Raw genomic sequence first — 22,908 nt, 5'->3', positions numbered from 1 at the left:
TCATGCTGCTATGTGTTGCTTAGACAACAACAATATTTGAATGACTGCTATAAGGAATTTGCTAAAACTTATATACTAATATATAATATGGATCTAGAGTTTTGTAACACCAAGCAGCAAACTTTGGGGCCGAGGCAGTAGCTCCTCTAATGACTACTCGAGGAAGGCTCCAAAAACAGTACAGAGCCCATAGACTTTAGAGCAGAAATAAACAGGTTTACATGCTGGTACAAAAATGCATTTGGTCTCTAAAGCTCCCTTCATTTCATTTATGACATCTTTACAGTAGGTGCCATTTCATATAACTCAGCCATTTCTATTAAGGTTTAAAAATCCGCTTTTTGTAGAGGTGAGACTACTTTGATTGTGGATGATCTTGTTTGGCATTCATTAGATTAATAGCAGCATACTGAGACATACTCCAAGGAGTTGGTTAATTTACTCCAGTAGTACAGTTTCACATCTGTTTTCAGCCTGACAAAATTTGCACATTACTCAGTATCACACAATGTGCAAAACATGCTATTGGCCAAGTTTGCTAGCTTATTAGCTTCATATGCTATAAACACCAAAAGCTTCAAAACAGCAGTCATATTAGAGTAAAAATAAGACAGCAATCTTCTTGGAAATGGAAAATAATCAATGTTGAATCAGTGACATTTATTCTGTTTTGCATTTGTTGATTGATTGCAAGGAGTTACTGTAACCACTTTTGACCACATTGCACAGCTCTCCTGGTGGGAGGCAACCTGACTCCAAATAGCTAGGGTTTAAACATAATTACCATCTAATTTATAAACACGGATAGCTTTCCAACAGGTTGCAATAAATCTGAGTCATTCTACACTCGTCTCTTTGTAGTAGGAGAATCGACCGAGCTGTTTGCCCGCTGGTTGTATTCTGGTTAAATTCCAATATAAAAGCTAGGACCTATGCCATTTAACAGTAAAATGGCTGTTTAGCAAACACGTCACTGTTTGCAGAGGACTTATTTATTTCAAACGTATTAATTTCAGGCTGGATTCTAAATTTAAGTAGTTAATGTGAATTTCTGAGTACATAGATGGCAAAAGTGAAGCAGATAGCAACAGATCACAGTTAATTGATGCAGTTGCAAACTTGACCCCATTCTGCCAGTCTTAACGCACCAAAGTCAACTCAGAGATGACCACCAACTGGGAGTGATCATAGATCTGGTCTCAATTTTTGAAAGCAAGCTTTTCAAAGGAAACAAGAGTGCAAGTTCATTGCACACAGTTGCAGTAAAATTGGTCATTCCATGGTCTCCATCCACTGTTTTCCCTGATATTACTGTAGCATATCCAGTAACTGATATCATGAAGGTTTACATCTTTTATATGCTGTCTCTAGAGGATACCTACCATGATATGTGTCCAAACCCCAATAAGATCCATGGAATGATTAAGCCATCACATATAACTTTTAATATTTCTGACGCTCTTCTATCAGGAGGATCTATGTGTTAATTTCAATTCATTCTGTTCACATGTCAAATTAATCTACAAGCCTAACTTGTAGAGTGGAGAAAGCATGGTTAAATAAACTCTTTATATCTAAAAATAAAAAGTTTTGGGTTTCTGATCAGTTATGAGCTATTTTTCTAGTTTAGTAACTTCATGCTAGTTTCCAAAGAACTTGCAGCTCTCGAGAGCCAAGCAAATTTAACGCTGTTGTGTGTTTACGTGTTAATTAGTAAATATTACAGGTTCTGCTGTTATGTCATTGTCATTGCTTTTAGCTTCAGACAGTTTTATTGTAAGCTGGTGGCCTGTTGACACCAGATACATATTAAGAAAATGAAAAGCAGGGAAGCCATGTTTATTGGCAAAGCAGCAATAAACTTAAACTAAATTGTAAATGCGTAAATAGACTTTCACATGTGGTTATTATTTATAGATATGTTTATCAGAAGCAAGCTTATCTATGCCATTTCTTTTCACATGTAAAATTATACCCCGCTCATCACTTTGCTTCAGACACAGGAAGAAGTCTGACATGTGTGTGTGCGTGTGTGTGTGTGTGTGTTCTTACATTTGACCATGACCATGTAGACGTCTATGGTGCAAATTGGCGGCTGGGGCAGGCGCTCGCCTTTTTCCAGGATGTCTGGGATTTCTCGCGTGGGGATCCCATCGTAAGGCTTGCCTCCAAATGTCATCAGCTCCCAGATGGTCACTCCTGGAGTGTGTTGTGCGGAAGAGGAGTAGAAAAACAAAAATATTAATAAGATAGACGGAGAAAGATGGGAAAGGTGAGGCAGAGGGACCCAGAGAACGACAGGAGACAGGGAGCGGGTGAAAATGCAAATGCAGATACACTAAACAGGATTTGAGGTCGCTGGAGCACGAGGAACATTGACGCCTACAAGAAATACACTCACCGTAGCTCCACACGTCACTCTGATGGGTGAACTTCCTGTAGTGGATGCACTCCAGAGCCATCCACTTAATGGGCATCTGAGGAGAGACATTAAAAATAAAACAACTAAAATCTGAACTATTAGCTTCTCATTCATCTGATCCATTTATACCTGAATTGCAGACAACTTTCCATTATGCTGGTTTGCTCAAAAGCAGCCATTTCTTTTACTCCAGCATTCAAAAGCTATTGGGCAATCGACAGCGCCTTCAACCATAGTTTTGCTTTGCTCAATATTACTCAAGTATTGTGATTGATTGGACTCAGAAATCATCAATAGCGAGTGCGCTTTTTAAGATGCTAAATGAGATTGTATCGGCCATTTGTCTCACTTTATCCGAGCAGCCTAAAGAGAGCGGGAAGGGGTGCGAAACAGTAATAACAGCAGATCTCTCGACATTCCCGACAAGGACGACGGCAGACGTCGCGCCAAATCCCGACCACTGTGTGATTTCCATATTGACTGGATTTTCAGCATGTCTACTGAGCAAGGCAATTATGTGTCCTTTTGCATGTGAGGTCATTTAAAATCCAGCCCCTCCCTTCGTTTGGTAGCCTGACAGACACACACACACACACACACACACACACACACACACACACACACACACACACACACACACACACACACACACACACACACACATTCTTTGGGGAAATGAGCAGGAAGGGAGGAAATGAAACTGCTTCAGGTTGGAAATGTGGTATGGCACCTCCACTTTCATCTCTGTTGATTTATCTCCCACGGCACGTCTATTTTTATGGCATACGTGTAGATGTGCTGACAACAGCCCCCACCCTTCTTTCTTTTTTCTTCCAGGCATCAGTGAATACCAACATGGAGCCAATCACTCAGAATGGCTGAATCAAACTCGCCTGGTTTATGAAAATACTGCCCCCCCACCCCGCAACCACACTCCCACTCCCACCACCCTTTTCGTGTCCAGAGATAACTGCTCCAACTCAAGATGCAGTGGCTACCTACGGGCCTCCAACTGAATGGGTGTAGCGATGAATGAGCCAATTTAATAAAGGGAGTTGATCAGGACATTTGCATAGGAAGTCTCGAGTGGGGTGGGGAAAAAGAGAAGGCGATTCTAATTAATGCAGACTGGTTCCCCAAACAAAACAAACTGATTGGGAGCTGCGGCTACGTTATTTGTTTGCATGAAGTGCTTCTAAATTATATTGTGCTAAAGTTCACCACTGTTTTTTCTGACCAAATGTGCTCAACATAACACATTCCTTGGGGTTTTTGTTGTACGTCCATGCTACTTCAGGTGCTCATGAACCAAAAAGCGTTAATTTTTCTAAATTTGAAACTGTAATCACAGTGCTTTTGTTTTGTTTTGCTCTTGTAAAGATAACTACTTGCGTCTAAATGACTGAAATATGAAAACGACAGCCTTTCTTCTTATTTTTCTCCCTTTTTTGGGTTGATAAACAGCAAAATTAAGCTTGGCAATTAATATCTGGCCAGATGGAGCCAACACGGTGCTGTAACCCCGCTGACGTTCCTCCTTATCTCCATCGTTACCTCTGCTGTGATTAAACAAAGCCACACTTATGATTTTGTTGTTCTCATTTACACGTGTGTCTGTTTTTGTTCCGCTAAACGGGCACAAAACAGTGATTTGATCGCGGGGTACGGATACTACCTGCTAAGTGACATGAAAAGTAATTCTCCGCTATTGCTCTGACGCCGATAAGATCATTATTTGATCTTCACAAAGTTGTCTGACAAAAGAAAAACACACTGAGATTAATCACTGCAACTCTGCCGTGTGTGTGACTGGCTGTGCTGACATTTGAAATGAGTGATGATAGAGTAACAGAGGTTGTGTCTTCTTCACTTTACAGCTATGCAGCCCCTGACTGTCTGAGCCGGCTTTTGACTGGAGTTTTCAAAGCTCTCTATGGTAACACTTTTAATTGTTCCATAGTCTGGTAGTGAGGTCCCAGGTGCCTCTTTCCAGAAGGCAGCAGGGTAAAGAGTGTGTGTGGGGTCCTCCACGATGCTGGTGGCTTTGTGGATGGAGCGGGTGCTATAAGTGTCCGCGATGGAGGGGAGAGGGGCTCCAACGATCTTCTCAGCTGCTCTCACTATCTGTTATAGGGTATTGTGAACCGATACGGTGCAGTTACCATACCAGACAGTGATGCAGCTGCTCACGATGCTCTCAATAATCCCACTTTAGAACGTGGTAAGAATAGATGGAGGGAGATGGGCTTTTCTCAGCTTCCGCAAGAAGTACAGATGCTGTAACCTTCTTGGTTATGGAGCGAGTCTTGAGGGACCAGGAGAGGTTGTCTGCCAGGTGGACAGCAAGGAATTAGGTGCTCTTGATGACCTCCAGAGATGATCCATCAATGGTAAGTGGACAGTGATCTCTCCGTGCTCTCCTGAAGTCAACAATCATCGCTTTTGTGTTATCCACATTCAGAGACAGGTTGTTAACTCTACACCAGTCCGTTAGCTGTTGCACCTCCTCTCTGTATGCTGACTCGTCGTTCTTGAGATGAGACCCATCCCAAGTAGAAGTAGAAAAACACTGAACAAGTGTGACTTGTGCCTTTCTTCTCCTCTTTAAAAAGAACATGGCAGCACGATTTAGATTTTCTCCACAATGATGTGAGAGACTGAAAATCCTTCCGTCAAGTTTTTGGTTCTACAATCTACCGAATCGTGAGGTGTCATTTTTGAAGCTCGGGGTCTTTTTTTCATATGACTGTATCTTTAAATGCTTTGCCTTATTGATTGAACAGACAAAAACCAATAAGTGACAGTCCCTAGGAAATAAGTAACTAATAAGTATTCTTTACTCATGGTGATACAGAAAAGGTAGTTAATGGTAAAGTATTCCTTATCCAACAAGGAAGTAGTAGTATGCATCTAGTATGGTGTTTCCTTCCAAAACAAAAACAGTTACTGAGTGATTAATCTGTAATCAATCAATCAATCAATCAATCAATCAATCAATCAATCAAAGCTTTATTCGTCACATGCAGGTTGCCCTGCAGTGAAATGGGACTAATTACTGATTTGTGCACTCAGATAATTATGATCCAATCAATATTTAAAGAATCGCACAGCTGGTTCCTTTTTAACTGTAAAGCCACTGATTGGGAGGTAATAAGGAAGCTCTCGTGAATCAACGAGCTGTCAGGTTGTTTCTGATTTGCTCCACTGTTGTCTTCTTTTAACGCTGTAAGTGCTCTAAGTGCTTGTATTTTAATATACAAGAGCTGCGCACAGATGTATTATGAAACTAATCAGGCTGTGCTAACAAGGCCAGTGTGGAGCTAGAAATAAAACTAAGGATGGAAAAAAGAAATGTAACAAATATCATCAATTCAAACACTTTAAAAACTAATTACATATAATTATATAATGAATATACAGGGAGTGCAGAATTATTAGGCAAGTTGTATTTTTGAGGAATAATGTTATTATTGAACAACAACCATGTTCTCAATGAACCCAAAAAACTCATTAATATCAAAGCTGAATGTTTTTGGAAGTAGTTTTTAGTTTGTTTTTAGTTTTAGCTATTTTAGGGGGATATCTGTGTGTGCAGGTGACTATTACTGTGCATAATTATTAGGCAACTTAACAAAAAACAAATATATACCCATTTCAATTATTTATTTTTACCAGTGACACCAATATAACATCTCCACAGTCACAAATATACATTTCTGACATTCAAAAACAAAACAAAAACAAATCAGTGACCAATATAGCCACCTTTCTTTGCAAGGACACTCAAAAGCCTGCCATCCATGGATTCTGTCAGTGTTTTGATCTGTTCACCATCAACATTGCGTGCAGCAGCAACCACAGCCTCCCAGACACTGTTCAGAGAGGTGTACTGTTTTCCCTCCTTGTAAATCTCACATTTGATGATGGACCACAGGTTCTCAATGGGGTTCAGATCAGGTGAACAAGGTGGCCATGTCATTAGTTTTTCTTCTTTTATACCCTTTCTTGCCAGCCACGCTGTGGAGTACTTGGACGCGTGTGATGGAGCATTGTCCTGCATGAAAATCATGTTTTTCTTGAAGGATGCAGACTTCTTCCTGTACCACTGCTTGAAGAAGGTGTCTTCCAGAAACTGGCAGTAGGACTGGGAGTTGAGCTTGACTCCATCCTTAACCCGAAAAGGCCCCACAAGCTCATCTTTGATGATACCAGCCCAAACCAGTACTCCACCTCCACCTTGCTGGCGTCTGAGTCGGACTGGAGCTCTCTGCCCTTTACCAATCCAGCCACGGGCCCATCCATCTGGCCCATCAAGACTCACTCTCATGTCATCAGTCCATAAAACCTTAGAAAAACCAGTCTTGAGATATTTCTTGGCCCAGTCTTGATGTTTCAGCTTGTGTGTCTTGTTCAGTGGTGGTCGTCTTTCAGCCTTTCTTACCTTGGCCATGTCTCTGAGTATTGCACACCTTGTGCTTTTGGGCACTCCAGTGATGTTGCAGCTCTGAAATATGGCCAAACTGGTGGCAAGTGGCATCTTGGCAGCTGCACGCTTGACTTTTCTCAGTTCATGGGCAGTTATTTTGCGCCTTGGTTTTTCCACACGCTTCTTGCGACCCTGTTGACTATTTTGAATGAAACGCTTGATTGTTCGATGATCACGCTTCAGAAGCTTTGCAGTTTTGAGACTGCTGCATCCCTCTGCAAGATATCTCACTATTTTTGACTTTTCTGAGCCTGTCAAGTCCTTCTTTTGACCCATTTTGCCAAAGGAAAGGAAGTTGCCTAATAATTATGCACACCTGATATAGGGTGACAGTTGGCTGCCTCTCACTGAGCCTGGTTCTGCCGGAGGTTTCTTCCTGTTAAAAGGGAGTTTTTCCTTCCCACCATCACCAAGTGATTGCTTGTAGTGGTTTGTTTGATTGTTTGGGATTTCTCTGTATTCTTGTAGGATCTTTACCTTACAATATAAAGCGCCTCGAGTCAACAGTTACTGTGATTTTGCTCAGATAAAGTGAGACAAGTTTATATAAATAAAACTGAATTGAAATGAACTGAATTTAATGTATATTATTGTGAAAAGTGTCATTTATGTACGGTTTTCCCTGTCACAAGTCTTGTAGTTTTAGTACTTTCATATCAATTGTCCCGCATGTGAAATTGCGCTGTACACACATAAAGATTAACACTCTTCCACTTACACCGACCTTTCCCCCGTCTGCGTTGTATTCTTTCTCATCGCCGTCCAGCAGTCGGGCTAGGCCGAAGTCGGTGATCTTGATGTGATTGGGAGACTTTACCAGCACGTTCCGAGCTGCCAGGTCCCTGTGGACCAGCCTCCTCTCCTCCAGGTACATCATTCCCTGAGACAGAGAGAGAAAGAGTTGACTGCGAATCCTCTCATGAAGTCATTCATCATTTTAAATTTCAAGACTGAAGCAGTCTGAGATCGGTGATGTGGCAAATGTCAGCACTAACATAAAATTATTGTCATAATTGTCATTGTCATTAACTGCACATCCAAGCAGACATTTAGACTCAATCATTCATTGTTAGCACTTCTCATATACATGACTCAAAGAGATGGAGACTCCAAGTCGGCTTTTATAGCATTTCAGAGATGTCAGTTTTTTGGCGCAGACGATCTGCCTGTCAGAGTCCAAAAACAAAACTCAACATTTCTCAGTCTAAAATTTCCCAAACTGTGAGCACTCATATGACAGTGATGTCACCACAGATTTGTGGTTAGAGAACATTGAATTGTTGATATTCATGGCCACTGAGTCAATGATGACACACATTTTAAACGTAGAAGCTGTAAACGCCAGAGACCTTATAAGAAAGAGAGATGTGCTCAGTGGAAACCTTAATAGAAACATATAACAGAATCCAGTAAATGCAAAAATGGCAACAAACAGCAAATAACTAACTTAGCTGGAGTATAGTTTCACGACATTTATAACTGTTTGGTGGCATCCACTGCTGTGCAAAAGTCTTGAGCTGCCTCTCATGTCTTTATATTTTGCAAGGGAATGGGAAAGAGGTGCAGTGTTTTATTGAAACATTTGAAAACGCACATGTAAATACAGTAAATAAGGCAAAAACAGAGTTTGTACAATCATAACGAGCTTGAAAGTCAATATTTGGTGTGACCACTTTTATTCTTCAGCACAGTCTGAACTCTCTTAGGCAGCTTTCTTGTCATTTCTTTAAGTCATCTTCAGGAATAGTTCTCCAGGCTTCTTGAAGGACACTCAAAGCTCTTCTTTTGGTGTTTCTGCGTTTTGTTCTGTTCTCTGTCAATGTGATCCCACACTGCTTCAATAATGATGAGATCCGGGCTCTGGGAAGGCCAATCCGAGACTGATGTGGTTGCCTGTGTTCCACAGTTTCCTTAGTCAGTCAGGTCTGGACTCAAAATGAGTGAAAAAGCAGCCAATGTCCAAAGAAAAACTTTGATACCCTACAAAAATTACAAGAAAGCTGTTTTGAAGCAGCAAAACAAAAAGAAACGAGGGGTCGCTCAAGATATTTCTATCTTCTCGTTTTGATAGTAACAAATATGTGAATAAAAGATGAATGCATGGAGTTTTTCATTATGAATGGTGTGACGTCAGCAATACTGATTGACCTCTTAATGAAGTCATAGAGTTGTTTAATGGCGAGCATGCGTAGAAGAAGTGTGACCTGAAAAAGCTTCAAAAGCCAATTTTTTCAGGAAGAATACCCATTTTTAAAAGTTATTTCTGTCACATTAGACTGGTGGCTTTATACAGTTTTTATGCCCCGATGATAACAGAAAAGCTCTTTCCATATTCATTTTGACAGTGGATTTAAAATAAGAGCCCCGAAGCACTACCGAAATGACTGCCAGGTGGAGAAACTTCCTTCTAGAAGCTCTTTGACATTCACAATATATTGTTAAAAAAACAAAAACAGGTGCTGGCTTTGTACCGAAGTGTGCAACATCAGTACCTACGTCTTGTAACGCGTCCAAGTCAAATGCAATCTTGTTCACTCATAACTGACACGTCGCCTTGGTGTCCTCAGTAATTGGGGCCATTTTCAAGATGGCTGGGCAGGGAGAACAATGGATGCCCTGCTGATTTGTTAACGTTGATTATGAACACCTGATGAGCAAAGCGAGTAAGGGGAAAAACAACAAAGCTTAGACTGGAGACAACTTTGCTTTGCGGCCCTAATTTGTTGCTCAATGGGCTGGACGGAGCAGCGGCTCTTTGACAGTCGCACAAAAACCCATTTGTGGCTGTGCAAGCGCACGCATGGACACACGTGAAGTCAAGCAGAGAATGCCAGACACACGCAAACAGGCACGTCTTATCATGCATATGTGAGCACAAACACTCACTCTTCTCCTGTCTTGTGCAGTCATATCTGAAGAAAACTGCCAGATGAACAGGTAGACGGGCGAGGCTGGGCCAGCTGAAGCATTATTACTCTGGATGTTAAACAAGTGGATGCCATTTTGCAGGCGGATCAATGAAAACACCTTGGTGGTCATTATGGTCAGCGCACAATGAGGAATTCAAACCACGGCTCACGCATCCACTGGTGCGAGAGAATCATTGCCCATTTGAAATGCTTACTATGAAAATACAGTATATGCCTGTGTGTTCGTGGACACGCGGGCACATATCGAGGAACACTGTGTTGAAATGTTCACCGTGGCGAGCCGCCGCACGCCTCCTCCTCCCAGACGAATGTGAGGATAAATCGATCGCTCCAACGTCTGGCTCGCTGGTAGCTGAGTCCTCATCCATCATCCGCTGGTCTCGGGGAGACAGATGTGTAGAAACACATATGCACACGCACTCACACTGACAGTGACCACCCAGAGACCACCACCTACACGCAAAAGCAAGCGATATTTCACCACGGTGCCCAGCTCCTCGTGAAACGCATCCATCGGCCAGTTTGCATGTCTCTCACTTGCTTTCTCCGTTATCTCCCAGTTCAGGACACTTCCTACTTGTATTTCCTGTCTCCCTTTTTCTACATCTGTGGCTTTCCTCTCTAATATGAAGACAATGTGTCCTGACTAGGCAATGAGCACCCCTCTTTTACTGAAAGTGTATTTAAAATAGATTACTTCGGGGGGGTCGGGCAGGCGATCAATAACAATGCTGATTACAATAAGCCAGAAGACGACCGACTTCGGGCGTATTTATCCCGCCTGTTGACGTCGAGAGAAATTAGGAATCAATGGCCCACACAGTCCATTAATACACTTCGACTTAAAGTGACAGGGCAATGAGGGGAGGCCATCGCACTGACGGGGAACGTAGAGCAGCTCAAGGAGCCAATTAATTTTCAGCCACCCTGGGCAATAAACAGCAGCGTCCCGGGGGGAGGGACGTTGGGGGCAGCCAGCGTTTCAGGTCGAGAGGGTCCGTCTGCCAGTGCACAGTTTAAGACTTTCAATCAAGACCCGAGTCCTGAGTCATGGAGCATAATAAAGAAATAAAAGGGTGATTAGATCATTAGAGATGATTGAAAAGATACGTGGATTACGTGATTTTTTTTGGTATTGAGAGAACAGCGTGTCATGGTTGGCTGTGTGGCAGGCGTGCAAGCAGGAGTGGTGGATCCAAAATGCAGGACTCAGACACAGAAGTTCAACTTAAAGCGCAGCTTTATTGCTGGAAACCCTCTTACTAACTAAAGGCATCAAAAGACAAACAAAAACGCTGGTGGACTAAAACACTGAAGCAGAAAACACTGAACTGGAAACAAAACACTGGTAACACGGAGGCAAAACACACAGCTTGTTGAGGGTACGACGCAACACTGACTCAGAGAAACACAGGGACTAAATACACTGGGAAGTAACGAGGAGAATGAGACACAGAAGGAGAGCACAGCTGGGGGAAATTAGAACTGACGAGACAAGCAAAGCAGGACACATTCACATAAGACACGGACCTTCAAAGTAAAACAGGAAGGATCACACAGAGACGCGAACTTGACACAGTGGAGACAGCAACTAAAAAACACAGAGACATAAACCATAAGGCAGAGGACTCTAAGAACCGAGAGACACAGAGGGGAAATCAAACATGCGAAACAAAAACACCAAAGCACAAGAAAGCCCCAAAACAAAACACGAGCCCAGAAAAAAAGAACAATGCAGGGGGCTGGCCAGGGGGCCGACAGCACAGGAGTCCAAACAGGTCAGGGGGCCGGCTGTGCGGAAGCCAACGGCGGCGACGAAGGAGACGACGGAGCAGTGCAGGGGGCCGACCGCGCGGAAGGCAGCGGCGGCGACGAAGGAGACGACGGAGCAGTGCAGGGGGCCGACCGCGCGGAAGGCAGCGGCGGCGACGAAGGAGACGGAGCAGTTCAGGGGGCCGGCCGCGCGGAAGGCAGCGGCGGCGCCCCAGTGTCAAGCGTACTGGCTGAGGCCCGGTGGGCACAGGACCAGGCGGGGCAGGACCAGGCGAAGCACAGGCAGAAGCTGGACCAGGCGTGGATGAAGACACGGAGGCTGGGCCTGGCGAGGCTGAAGGCTCTGATGAGGCTGGGCCTGGCGAGGCTGAAGACACGGAGGCTGGACCAGACGAGGCCGAAGGCTCTGATGGAGCTGGACCAGACGAGGCCGAAGGCTCTGATGGAGCTGGACCAGGCGAAGCACAGGCTGAAGCCGGACCAGGCGAAAACGAAGACTCGGATGAAGCCGGACCAGGCGAGGACGAAGACTCGGATGAAGCCGGACCAGGCGAGGACGAAGACTCGGATGAAGCTGGACCAGGCGACGACGAGGCAGAAGCTGGACCAGGCGTGGATGAAGACACGGAGGCTGGGCCTGGCGAGGCTGAAGGCTCTGATGAGGCTGGGCCTGGCGAGGCTGAAGACACGGAGGCTGGACCAGACGAGGCCGAAGGCTCTGATGGAGCTGGACCAGACGAGGCCGAAGGCTCTGATGGAGCTGGACCAGGCGAAGCACAGGCTGAAGCCGGACCAGGCGAAGCCGAAGACTCGGATGAAGCCGGACCAGGCGAGGACGAAGACGAAGACTCGGATGAAGCCGACCAGGCGAGGACGAAGACTCGGATGAAGCTGGACCAGGCGAGGACGAAGACTCGGATGAAGCTGGACCAGGCGAGGACGAAGACTCGGATGAAGCTGGACCAGGCGACGACGAGGCAGCCGCAGGTGGCGGCTGGACAGGCTCCTCGGGCCCTCCAGCTGACGCGGCGTGAGGCTGAACGGGCCCCTCGGACCCTCCAGCGGAGACAGGAGGCTGAACGGGCCCCTCGGACCCTCCAGCCGACGAGGCATGAGGCTGGTGTGGTTCTCCGGAACCACCAGCTGACGAGGAGGGCTGCTGGACGGGCTCCTCGGGCCCCCCAGCTGAAACAGGAGACAAAGGTCGGAGCGGTCCCTTGGACCCTCCAGCGGAAACAGGAAACAAAGGCCGGAGCGGTCCCTCGGACCCTCCAGCGGAGACACGAGACGAAGGCCGGAGCGGTCCCTCGGACCCTCCAGCGGAGACACGAGACGAAGGCTGGACGGGCCCCTTGGACCCTCCAGCAGAAGCCATCACAAAGCCAGCAGGCATGGAGTCCACTGGCAGACATGAAGGAAATGGGTGCTGTGCTGAGCACTGGCCCTGCTCAGACAGCACTGACACGGGGCACTTCCCAGGTGGCTGCTTAAACTCCAGGGGTCCAGCATCAGCTGAGGACTGGGACCTAGCCTCTGGGGAAGCCCTGGAGCGGCAAACAGTGCCAATGGCGGCTGAACCATGAAAAGCACCTTGAGTAGGACTTAGGCTTTCTCCCTGCATGGAGTGAACGAGTGGAACCGGTAATGCTGGAGCCAGAGCTACTGGGGCCTGCGGTACAGGCGGCACTGGAGCTACTGGGGCCTGCGCTACAGGCGGCACTGGAGCTACTGGGGCCTGCGCTACAGGCGGCACTGGAGCTACTGGGGCCTGCGCTACAGGCGGCACTGGAGCTACTGGAGACTGAGCTGAGGGTGGCACTGGAGACTGAGCTGAGGGTGGCACTGGAGACTGGGCTGAGGGTGGCTGCGGGGGAGCTAACTGGGCTGAGAGTGGCTGCGGGGGAGCTAACTGGGCTGAGAGTGGCTGCGGGGGAGCTAACTGGGCTGAGAGTGGCTGCGGGGGAGCTAACTGGGCTGAGAGTGGCTGCGGGGGAGCTAACTGGGCTGAGAGTGGCTGCGGGGGAGCTAACTGGGCTGAGAGTGGCTGCGGGGGAGCTAACTGGGCTGAGAGTGGCTGCTGAGCAGGCGACACTGGGAGCTGAGCTGCTGGAGACACAGGTGACACTGGTGTACTGGGGTGAAGGCAACGAGGATGCAGTCCCTCTCTTAAGGGAGGATGGAATGATTTAGTGATAAAGCTTGATGGGAACAGATGCTGATGCTGAGAATACCAGGCAGCGAGGGCTTCCAGGAGGGTAGCTGACTACCTTGCCTGGACCGCCCATGCCAAACAGTTCGAAGCAAATCCTGGCTCTCAGCGCTGTTATTAATTGTTTTAATCCGTTAATGTCCAAAAAACCAGCTGTGCAGAGGGTGGAAGACAAAAAGTTGTCGAAAAAGACCACCTGAAGGAGTCTCTTGGGGGTGTCCTCAGCGTGGATTACCTCCCGGCAGTAATTCCACAACTGCGCGAGATACTGAGACCGTGAGTCCGCAGGATCCATTTGATGGTTGCGTCGTTCTGTCATGGTTGGCTGTGTGGCAGGCGTGCAAGCAGGAGTGGTGGATCCAAAATGCAGGACTCAGACACAGAAGTTCAACTTAAAGCGCAGCTTTATTGCTGGAAACCCTCTTACTAACTAAAGGCATCAAAAGACAAACAAAAACGCTGGTGGACTAAAACACTGAAGCAGAAAACACTGAACTGGAACTGGAAACAAAACACTGGTAACACGGAGGCAAAACACACACAGCTTGTTGAGGGTACGACGCAACACTGACTCAGAGAAACACAGGGACTAAATACACTGGGAAGTAACGAGGAGAATGAGACACAGAAGGAGAGCACAGCTGGGGGAAATTAGAACTGACGAGACAAGCAAAGCAGGACACATTCACATAAGACACGGACCTTCAAAGTAAAACAGGAAGGATCACACAGAGACGCGAACTTGACACAGTGGAGACAGCAACTAAGAAACACAGAGACATAAACCATAAGGCAGAGGACTCTAAGAACCGAGAGACACAGAGGGGAAATCAAACATGGAGACACAGACTTACACAGAACAGAGGGGACATAGAGAAACATGAAGGGCAAGGGATCGAAACTAGAAACTCACACCAAGTACAATAATACAAAAATCACAAAGAACTAAAACGCTGGGTCAGGAGACCCAGGACCCTGACACAGCGGTCTTTTCATGCTCCCTGAACTGTACACGGTGAAGATGGTTCCTGTGACCTCTTGAAGAACTTGTTTGGTTTAATACATCATTTAACAAAGGTGCTTACTGCACAACTGGTAAGCCAGACAATTAAGCATTGATACCATCACAACTAGTCACCAGAAATACCAGATGAACTAATTATTCATAATTATTCATATAGTCTTAAGATCTAACACAATCTTGTGATTTTTAAATCACGAATGAACTTTGATTAACCCCAGTTGATTACTGTTGAATTAAGAAATCACTTAATAAGAACCCGTTTGACATTCTCAAAAAGTACAACATCATGCCACAAGAAACAGCAGAGAAACAATTTCACTGAGGTCGATCAGTCTTGAAAGTGTTAAAAAAAATTCTTAGGGACTCCAGTGAACCACGATCAGAGCCGTTATCCACACATGGAGAAAACTTGGAACAGCCTTCTCAGGAGTGACAGGAAGCTAGCATTTATCCACTCAACTAGAATAGCACATAACCATGTTCAGTTAACCTGAAACACATTAAATGCTAACAATGCTAAAGTTAGTGCCACTTGACATTCTGTTGAAGAGTCACACTTTGGTGCTGGTTTATCTCGCTGGCAACTAATACGCTGTAAGCTCAATGCAGCAGCTTGGGTTTGAATCTGCCTTGAAGTCATCTTTTCTTTTTCTCTCCACTTTCCTATTGCAGTAAAGGCTAAAATGCCACACTTGGAGCTACATTTAAAATATGATTGCTTTTAAATGGCTATTAAATACACAAGCAATATTCAGACCAGCAATTTTTTACCATAGTCATTAAACTGCTGTTTGTTGAGAGTTTTCTGGGTGTCTTTGGACTTTTGGATGATCAGTCTGATTATTAGTTGGCTTTGGGTCCCGCATCTTAAGAAGTTGGATTTAAGGTGAATGATAACAATAACATTTAACATAAACTCTACAATAAGCAAAACTGAAGAAATTACAAAATGAGTTCGGTGTTTGATTTCTGTGGTTTGGTTCAGTCGTTCCCTGAGCTTAAACAAGCTGATGTGAGATGTAACGGGCAGGTCAAGCAGTGTGGTAGGCGGCTTTAGCTGAACTGCAAGGAAAAGGGCGTATAGAGCTTGGCAGCACTGCAGGATTTCACTGCCTTAAATCCCTTAAAAGAGTTTGCAACACTTCCTGCACATAATACATCTCGCCTTATGTGGTACCAGCCTCAGCTGTGCCTCAGAAACTGCCTGTTTTCATTGAAATTGTCGATCCCCCACATCGTTTGCTTTGAACATCTCCTCAGAGCAAAGTAGTTTGGTTCTTCTATAAATGTGAGGGAAGATGATATGAATTCTTTTCAGATTTTAACTGACAGATTACATCAGAAAACATTTGTGTCTCCTAGCATTTTTAAGGTTTGTGGAAGCCCATTTTAATACCAATTAAAGCCTAATATTTATAACTATTTCAGGATCTGCAGGAACCCCAGAACAGCTTGAAGAAACAGCAGATGAGTAAAGTACCTGTCTATGTGCCCAAAAGGCAAAATCGCTTTGTTCTCTCTCTGTCAGCCATTATTTTTCTGTGGCAAAAAGCAAAGCTGTCGGCGTCAGAAGAAGAGCTACATTTGGCACCGTGCGTCACTCCAAACCTCCCACCGGGCCGATGCACTCAAAGTTCAAAGTAAATGTTTACGGCTGACCTTTGAAGGAAAGATGATGATGCTCAGGCTGATGTAGATAAATAGAGAGAAGATGCAGTTTGCCTGTGAGTTTTCTAACAAGTAACGAATGACATGCTACACCTCCCAATATGTAACTTTATCAGTTTTTGATATAAGTAAAGGTAAAAAAGGGCTCTTGTGGACTAAGTGCATTTTAAAGTCAGTTTTATCATGAGAACCGATAATGAAGTTGAAAAAAATATAAGGTGGTGGTGAGCATGCAAACATTTCAAGGACATTTGGTAACATTCACTCATATGTTGGATGTAGAATGACCCCAAGTTACTGAAGCTAAATGAAAAAAGGAGCTGAAATACAAATACAGTGATTCACACTGAAGCTAGAAGAGGGACAGACGTGAATCCTCTGTATTTGCTCATCTCATTTCATTTAAATGGCAAGTCAGCTTTCTCATTGTGTAACACAATTTCGCTGTTAATGTTGACACTGGGGCACAACTGGATGAATGGTCACTGTGAACAGCAGCAGCTCATTTGAATACGTCTGTCCAATTCAGGCAAAGCCACAGTTTCCGGACAACATGTGCTTGAACCGTATATGAAAGGTCCCGCTGAGCATGTTCACTGCAGCTTTCCCCCGCCTCCCAGCAGCAAGGTTAAGGGCCTAACATCCTTGCTGCTAATCCCAGATGACACCGGGGGTATGTTTGAAGCCCTCTGAGCATGAAGTGCTGCTATAGCAGTTTGAAATAATTTTACTTTTTTTTTTTGTCTGCCAAAAACATTTACTCTGTGTAACTTTTCAATAGCTGTTTTGCAAAGACCTTTGTAAAAGTCAGGATGTGCTTTGGGACGTTGGCATGGTCAGCCGTGGTCTACTGTCTGTGCATACACTGGCAAAACACCAGTTATTAATGCACTATATATATCCAAGTCATACACAACTACTTTTTTTTGACTGCAGATGAAAAAAGTAAGCGAGTATGACTCTTTAAAAATGACAAAAATGGTGTAAAAGAAAAAAAAATCACATATGATTTGATTGGCTGGCGGGTATTCAGCTGTTCAAATGCTACCAGTTGATGACACACAGCTCTATGAAGGTATTAAACACTGTCCATTTTATTGGTTCCTCTGCACACGTAAACTCAGGCAACGAACTATGTGGACTCACAGGCCACTTTATTAGAAAATGACACCTGTTCAACTGCGCATTGATTCAAATATTTAGTCAGCCAATCACACGGCAGCAGTTTATTGCATTTATGCTTTTGAATGCATGTTGAACCTCGAAGCAGATGAACTACAGCAGCAGAGGACCACACTGGGTGGCACTCCTGTCAGCTAAGAAAAGGAAACTGAGGCTATGATTCACACAGATTTACCAAAATTGGGTCGATCCTACCTTGTATCAAGTGTATCAAGTACCAGTGCTGTGTTAGCAATATAATGTAGTTCTTTATCTCCTAGATGCAGTTTGCATTTCCCCCTGGATGTGTTGGCTGAAAGGTGACGAGTAATTGCGGCACAAAAGCTGTGTAATTAACAACTTTAAACAGTGTTTAGTCAGCTATTTAAACTTTGCTTTAGCTATTCTAATGTCACTTAATAGACTCGGCAGAGGAATGCTTCTTCTTGTCATAGCTGTCTTTACCTCTGACTCATCCTTTTTATGTTTCCACTTACTGAGTGAGCTGCGTTGGAATAAAATATGCAGACCTTTTCTCATATTTTACACCACTTGCTTCAGTTTTTGTTCTATATAGAGAAGAAAAAGGTCAGAAATCTGAACTAATATGCAAGATAGAAGGGAATGAATGTTTCCTTGTTGTTTTGTTAAGTGTTCGTTAAATAGCTTGTGAAAGCAGAGGGATTTATTGTGAATAGTTTATCCTTTTTCTGACCTGGTGTAGGGCTAGCAAGTGGGATAAAATCTCATTTTTAAACAGCACCGAAGGTCTTTTTCATCTCCGCGGGCTCCTGAATTGCTTACAGGGGCTAAAAGTCTTCCAAAGCACGCAACAGACGAGGTCACGGCTGGTCGGCAACCCATTAGCACCTCCTATCTAACAGGAAGAAAAGAAGAAGGAAGATCTGAGTCTTCGGTAATGTAGAAAAACAAGCGCATGAAAAAAAAAGGGAGTGGAGTGGAGGAGTAACTGCAGGGAGCGGTGCACCTCAGCAGTGGTGCTGCAGAATAACAGATGCTGGGCATAAAGGAGAGCAGCTGGAAGGTAAGAGGAGAAAGAGGAGGATGGACACGGTGGACTACAACAGGTAATATCCAAGTCAAGTCAGCAGATCCAGTTTTTGCTGAATTATTACCAATGTGCGGCAGTTTCAATGGGGACTCTCAGCAGTTAAATAGCTTTAATGATCCAATTCTCAGGTAGAAACACGTGCACCGACTCCCTGGACTTCACTTTATTTGGGAATTCATGTTAAGAAAGGCTAAAAGAAAAAATTCCAAGGAACCAAAAGGTGATGTGTCTGTTTCCAGAGGGAGTGATAAGAGCACCGCATGTGGTGCACCCCCCTTCCACCACCACCCATCTCCCACCCAGAAAAAAATGAAAATAAAAAAAATCCAGCCGCCCCACAGAAAGGGTGAGGAGGCAGCAACAATATGAGCAATATGGAACTGTCCACACGCCGGGAACTGGGACCAGTGCGATAAGGAGCATGCACAATGGCTCCGCTCAGGTGGCGCAGGTGGTCGTCTGTCATGCGCTGTGTGCTGAGCTGGAGATAGAATGGAAGGCCTTCCCACAGAGCTGGCAGTCTCCAAAGCATGTGTGTGAAAAAGACCTCGCTGTGCGCTTGTGTGGGAGCGAGGGAAAATAGACGGGAGTGAGAGTGAGCCAGTCTCTTCAATTGAGAGCGCATAACAAATTCAAATTTTATTCTGAAATGCTGTTACAGAAAGTTGAGTCAAATTTGTTCCCCAAAGAAGAGATTATATGCGTAAAAAGTAGCATTCTGTTTGAATTACCCTCGCACCGTCGCCGGATGGTTTGGATGGCTAATGAACGATGCAGGTGAATGTGGCATAGCGGGACATATGTAACGACGGCTAAGCGGCGGCGCAGCACGCCGGGTGTGGGCCCATTTACTCCGCATTCAGCCATTCTGGTTTCACAAAGCAGGAGAAACTGTAGCTATCTATCAAGCAGAGCTGCTGATCTGTGCGTCTGTGTGCACAAAGGGTATGGTGGCACTGGGGTGCAAAACATGACAACTAAAGACAAAGAGTAACATTTCTAGATTGGCAGCATCTTTGCAATGGTCCTGGGCTTTTGTGTTGCAATGATACGCTTTAGTTCTGTTGTATTATACGATTTCAGGTTCCTCTTTTGTAACTTTCTGTTTGGATTGCTTTGCTTTTGATTGTCTTAAGGTTGTAACTCCAGCTTCTTATATTTTTTTGTTTTAGCTTTGACTCTTCATGGCGCAGATTCAACCAGGTGCTGGAAACACTCCTCAGAGATCTTGGTCCATGTTGACATGACAGTGTCAAACAGTACAGTGAACTCATTGTTATGTTCAAGAAACCAGTTTAAGATGATTTCAGCTTTGTGACATGTGTGCTGACCTGCTAGAAATAGCCATCAGAAGATGGTTCATTGTGGTCATAAAGGGATGGACATGGTCAATACTCAATATATACTCAAATATATATACTCAAAACAATACTCAATACTAAGTGGGCTATGGTGTTTAAACGATACTCAGTTGGCGCTCAAGGGCCCAAAGTGTGCCAAGAAACCCTCCTCCACACCATTAAACTACCAGCAGACTGAACCATTGATACAAAACAGGATGGATCCATGTTTTCATGCTGATTATGCTAAATCTCAACCCAGCCATTTATGCCACCAAATTTGGTGGCATAAATCAAGACTCATCAGACTGTGCAGCAGTTCTCCAGTTATCTATTATAAAGTCTGGTGAGCCTGTATGAATTATAGATAAAGTTTCCTGTTCTTAGCTGAAGGGAGTGGGACCTGGTGAGATGCTCTTCTGCACACCGTGGTAGTAAAGACTTACTTACTTTTGCCTTATCAGCTTGGAACAGTCTGACCATTCTCCTCTGACATCTGACATCAACAAAAGCATTTTCATGTAGAGAACAGCTGCTCACTGGATATTTTGTCTTTTTCAGACGATCTGTACTCTTCTAGCAGAAGCCTATCTCAGCTACCAAGGGTGAGAGAAAGGGTACATCCTATACAGGTCTCCAGTCTCTTGCAGGACTAACACAGAAACAGAGACAGCCAACCATTCACACTCACGTTCCTATGGGCAATTTAAATTCACCAATTAGCATAACTCTACTAACTGCATGTTTTTGGACTATGGGAGGTACCTGGAGAGGACAACATGCAAACTCCAAACTGAAAGGCCAGATGGTGGATTCAAATCCAGGTTAACCGCTGTGCTGTCGCGCTGCCTCACAGTATTTTTCAAACCATTCTCTGTTAACCTTAGAGATGGCTGTGTGAGAAAATCCCAGTAGGATCAGCAGATTCTGAAATACTCAGAACAGCCGATCTGGCATCAACAACCATGATGATCAGTTCAAAAGTGTGTTGTCTCGACCATAATCTTGTCTTGGATAAGTAGATATCTGTGTTAGCAAGTGGTTGAACATGCATAACTAATAAAGTGGCTGGTGAGTGTGTAGTCATGTTCTTGCTTTGTTTTTCTCCGACCATCTGATGCGTTCTCTAGTTTAGTTCTCTTGTTGTTTTTGATCTCTAGTTCTTTTCTCTGCTCTCTAGGAAAGTTTCACTTTTGGGTTTTGTTGTTACAAGTAACTAACTTCATAATGCTAAATAAACCTCACATTTTGTTTCTTTACAGATTTCTACATCAGTATTTGGATGATGATGCAAGAACATTTAAGTTGTTGCATTTATGCTAACTGTTCTGTTTTCTGGTAGCTTTTAAGCTTTGGTAATCCATTTTTTTGTTTGTTGGCATCCATCCATCATCATACTTTTATTAAACACTTTCTATTTGTGTCAGATATTTAAAATGTTTCTATGATTTCTTGTATTTTGCAGCTCAGGGCCACCGTACGCAGGTAAGACAGAGCACGTAAAAGCAAACCCCTCAGTGGGAGGGAACAATGTCAGAACTTATCAGCGCTTGTTGTCTTCCTCCTTCCTTTCTTAATTATATCTTTCCTCAAGAGAGGGAACCAAAGGTAAAAATATCTAAGCTCCGTTGCCATGATCTCAACTCCCCTGTGGGACAGAGAGATCCCTCCAAAATGTCACTGTGCAGGCAATAACAGACCGCTGCTGGCGAATTTACACGAGCAAATGTCAATAATTTTTTTTGGCTTCTGCAACGGAATTAAAAGGAAGATTTTTTTCCCCCTTTCAGTGCGATGAATTTCATCTCTCCTGAGGAAATACGGGTAATATATACCGTAGCGTAAAGCTGCAGAAACATGGAAGTTCGAGTAAAATTTAAATAAAACCCTCCTGCTTCAGCTGCAACAAAAGATGACATTTTCAGCCATGTAACTAAATGTCCTTGTGGGGGTGACGGTGCTATCCAAGCATCAATTAACAGCACTCAAGTGAGATCCTGTGAAGTTTAGGATGGCCTGCGGGCAGCCGAGAGGACGGTAATGATGGGTTTCATCAGCAGCTCAGCGGCCTCGTGACTTCGACAGGTGAAGCGGACAGAAAGGAAGAGAGAAAGCAAACAGGAGGAGAAGAGGGGGAAAAAAAAGAACAATGAGGACATCTGATCCTGATTTGAATCAGCTGAGCACCAAGCCATACACTCACACAGTCCAGCGTTCACAGTAATGCCTGTAATTTGTCTGCTGCTCGCTGTGACACTGAGAAGTTATAATTTTTAATCACAGAGGGTAATTATCTCGGTGAGAAGCTGACAGACTATTCTGCCCACTGGCTACTTTTCATACGGGAAAGGGGACACTTTACTGTTGACATTGCACGCATGCACACAAATAAGTAACAAAAATGCTTTAATTTCAGCACGCCGTTTCATCCCGTTTGTTTGTAATAAGGCTGCTCGTAGCAAAGAAAATGAAATCCTGATTGCACGAAATTGATTCACAGAGCAACCTGGCAGAATCGTTTATGCTTGTTTTGTTAAAATGACATGTTTAGGACTCCATAATAAGTACAGAAGAAAGTTGTTTCTTGTTTGCAGCCATTTCAGAAAGGCACGGTTATGAAGTGTTTGTCGGAGAATCCCTGCGAATTTCCACCTGCCGCCATTCATCTGCATGCGTGCGGACGTCTGTGTCTAATGAGTCTCGGTTCCAGGCATTGTGAGTAATCGGGATGTATGGTAAGAGGTGACCGATCCAATCAGGCCTTCCTACCAGTGGATCTGGCAGTCAAATCCCTCCCCTTATGCATCCTTGAGCACTGCTGAT

At 44.5% G+C, this 22,908-nt stretch overlaps 1 protein-coding gene across 1 annotated transcript in view; it reads right to left on the bottom strand.

Annotated features, from left to right (window-relative positions):
- The window catches only part of LOC113016400 (receptor tyrosine-protein kinase erbB-4), a 366,846-nt gene that overhangs the window by 19,533 nt on the left and 324,405 nt on the right, over window positions 1-22,908 (bottom strand). The window contains exons 21-23 of the mRNA XM_026159217.2: window positions 7,633-7,788; window positions 2,402-2,477; window positions 2,053-2,199 (exon numbers count right to left, since the gene is read on the bottom strand). Of these exons, the coding sequence (XP_026015002.1) occupies window positions 2,053-2,199; window positions 2,402-2,477; window positions 7,633-7,788 (379 nt within the window). The remainder of the gene's footprint in view (window positions 1-2,052; window positions 2,200-2,401; window positions 2,478-7,632; window positions 7,789-22,908) is intronic.

This window comes from Astatotilapia calliptera, chromosome 23, assembly GCF_964374335.1.
Source record: "Astatotilapia calliptera chromosome 23, fAstCal68.1, whole genome shotgun sequence".
Lineage (NCBI taxonomy): Eukaryota > Metazoa > Chordata > Actinopteri > Cichliformes > Cichlidae > Astatotilapia > Astatotilapia calliptera.
The sequence above is the reverse complement of the archived record's forward strand: the minus strand, read 5'-3'. Positions and strand labels throughout refer to the sequence as shown.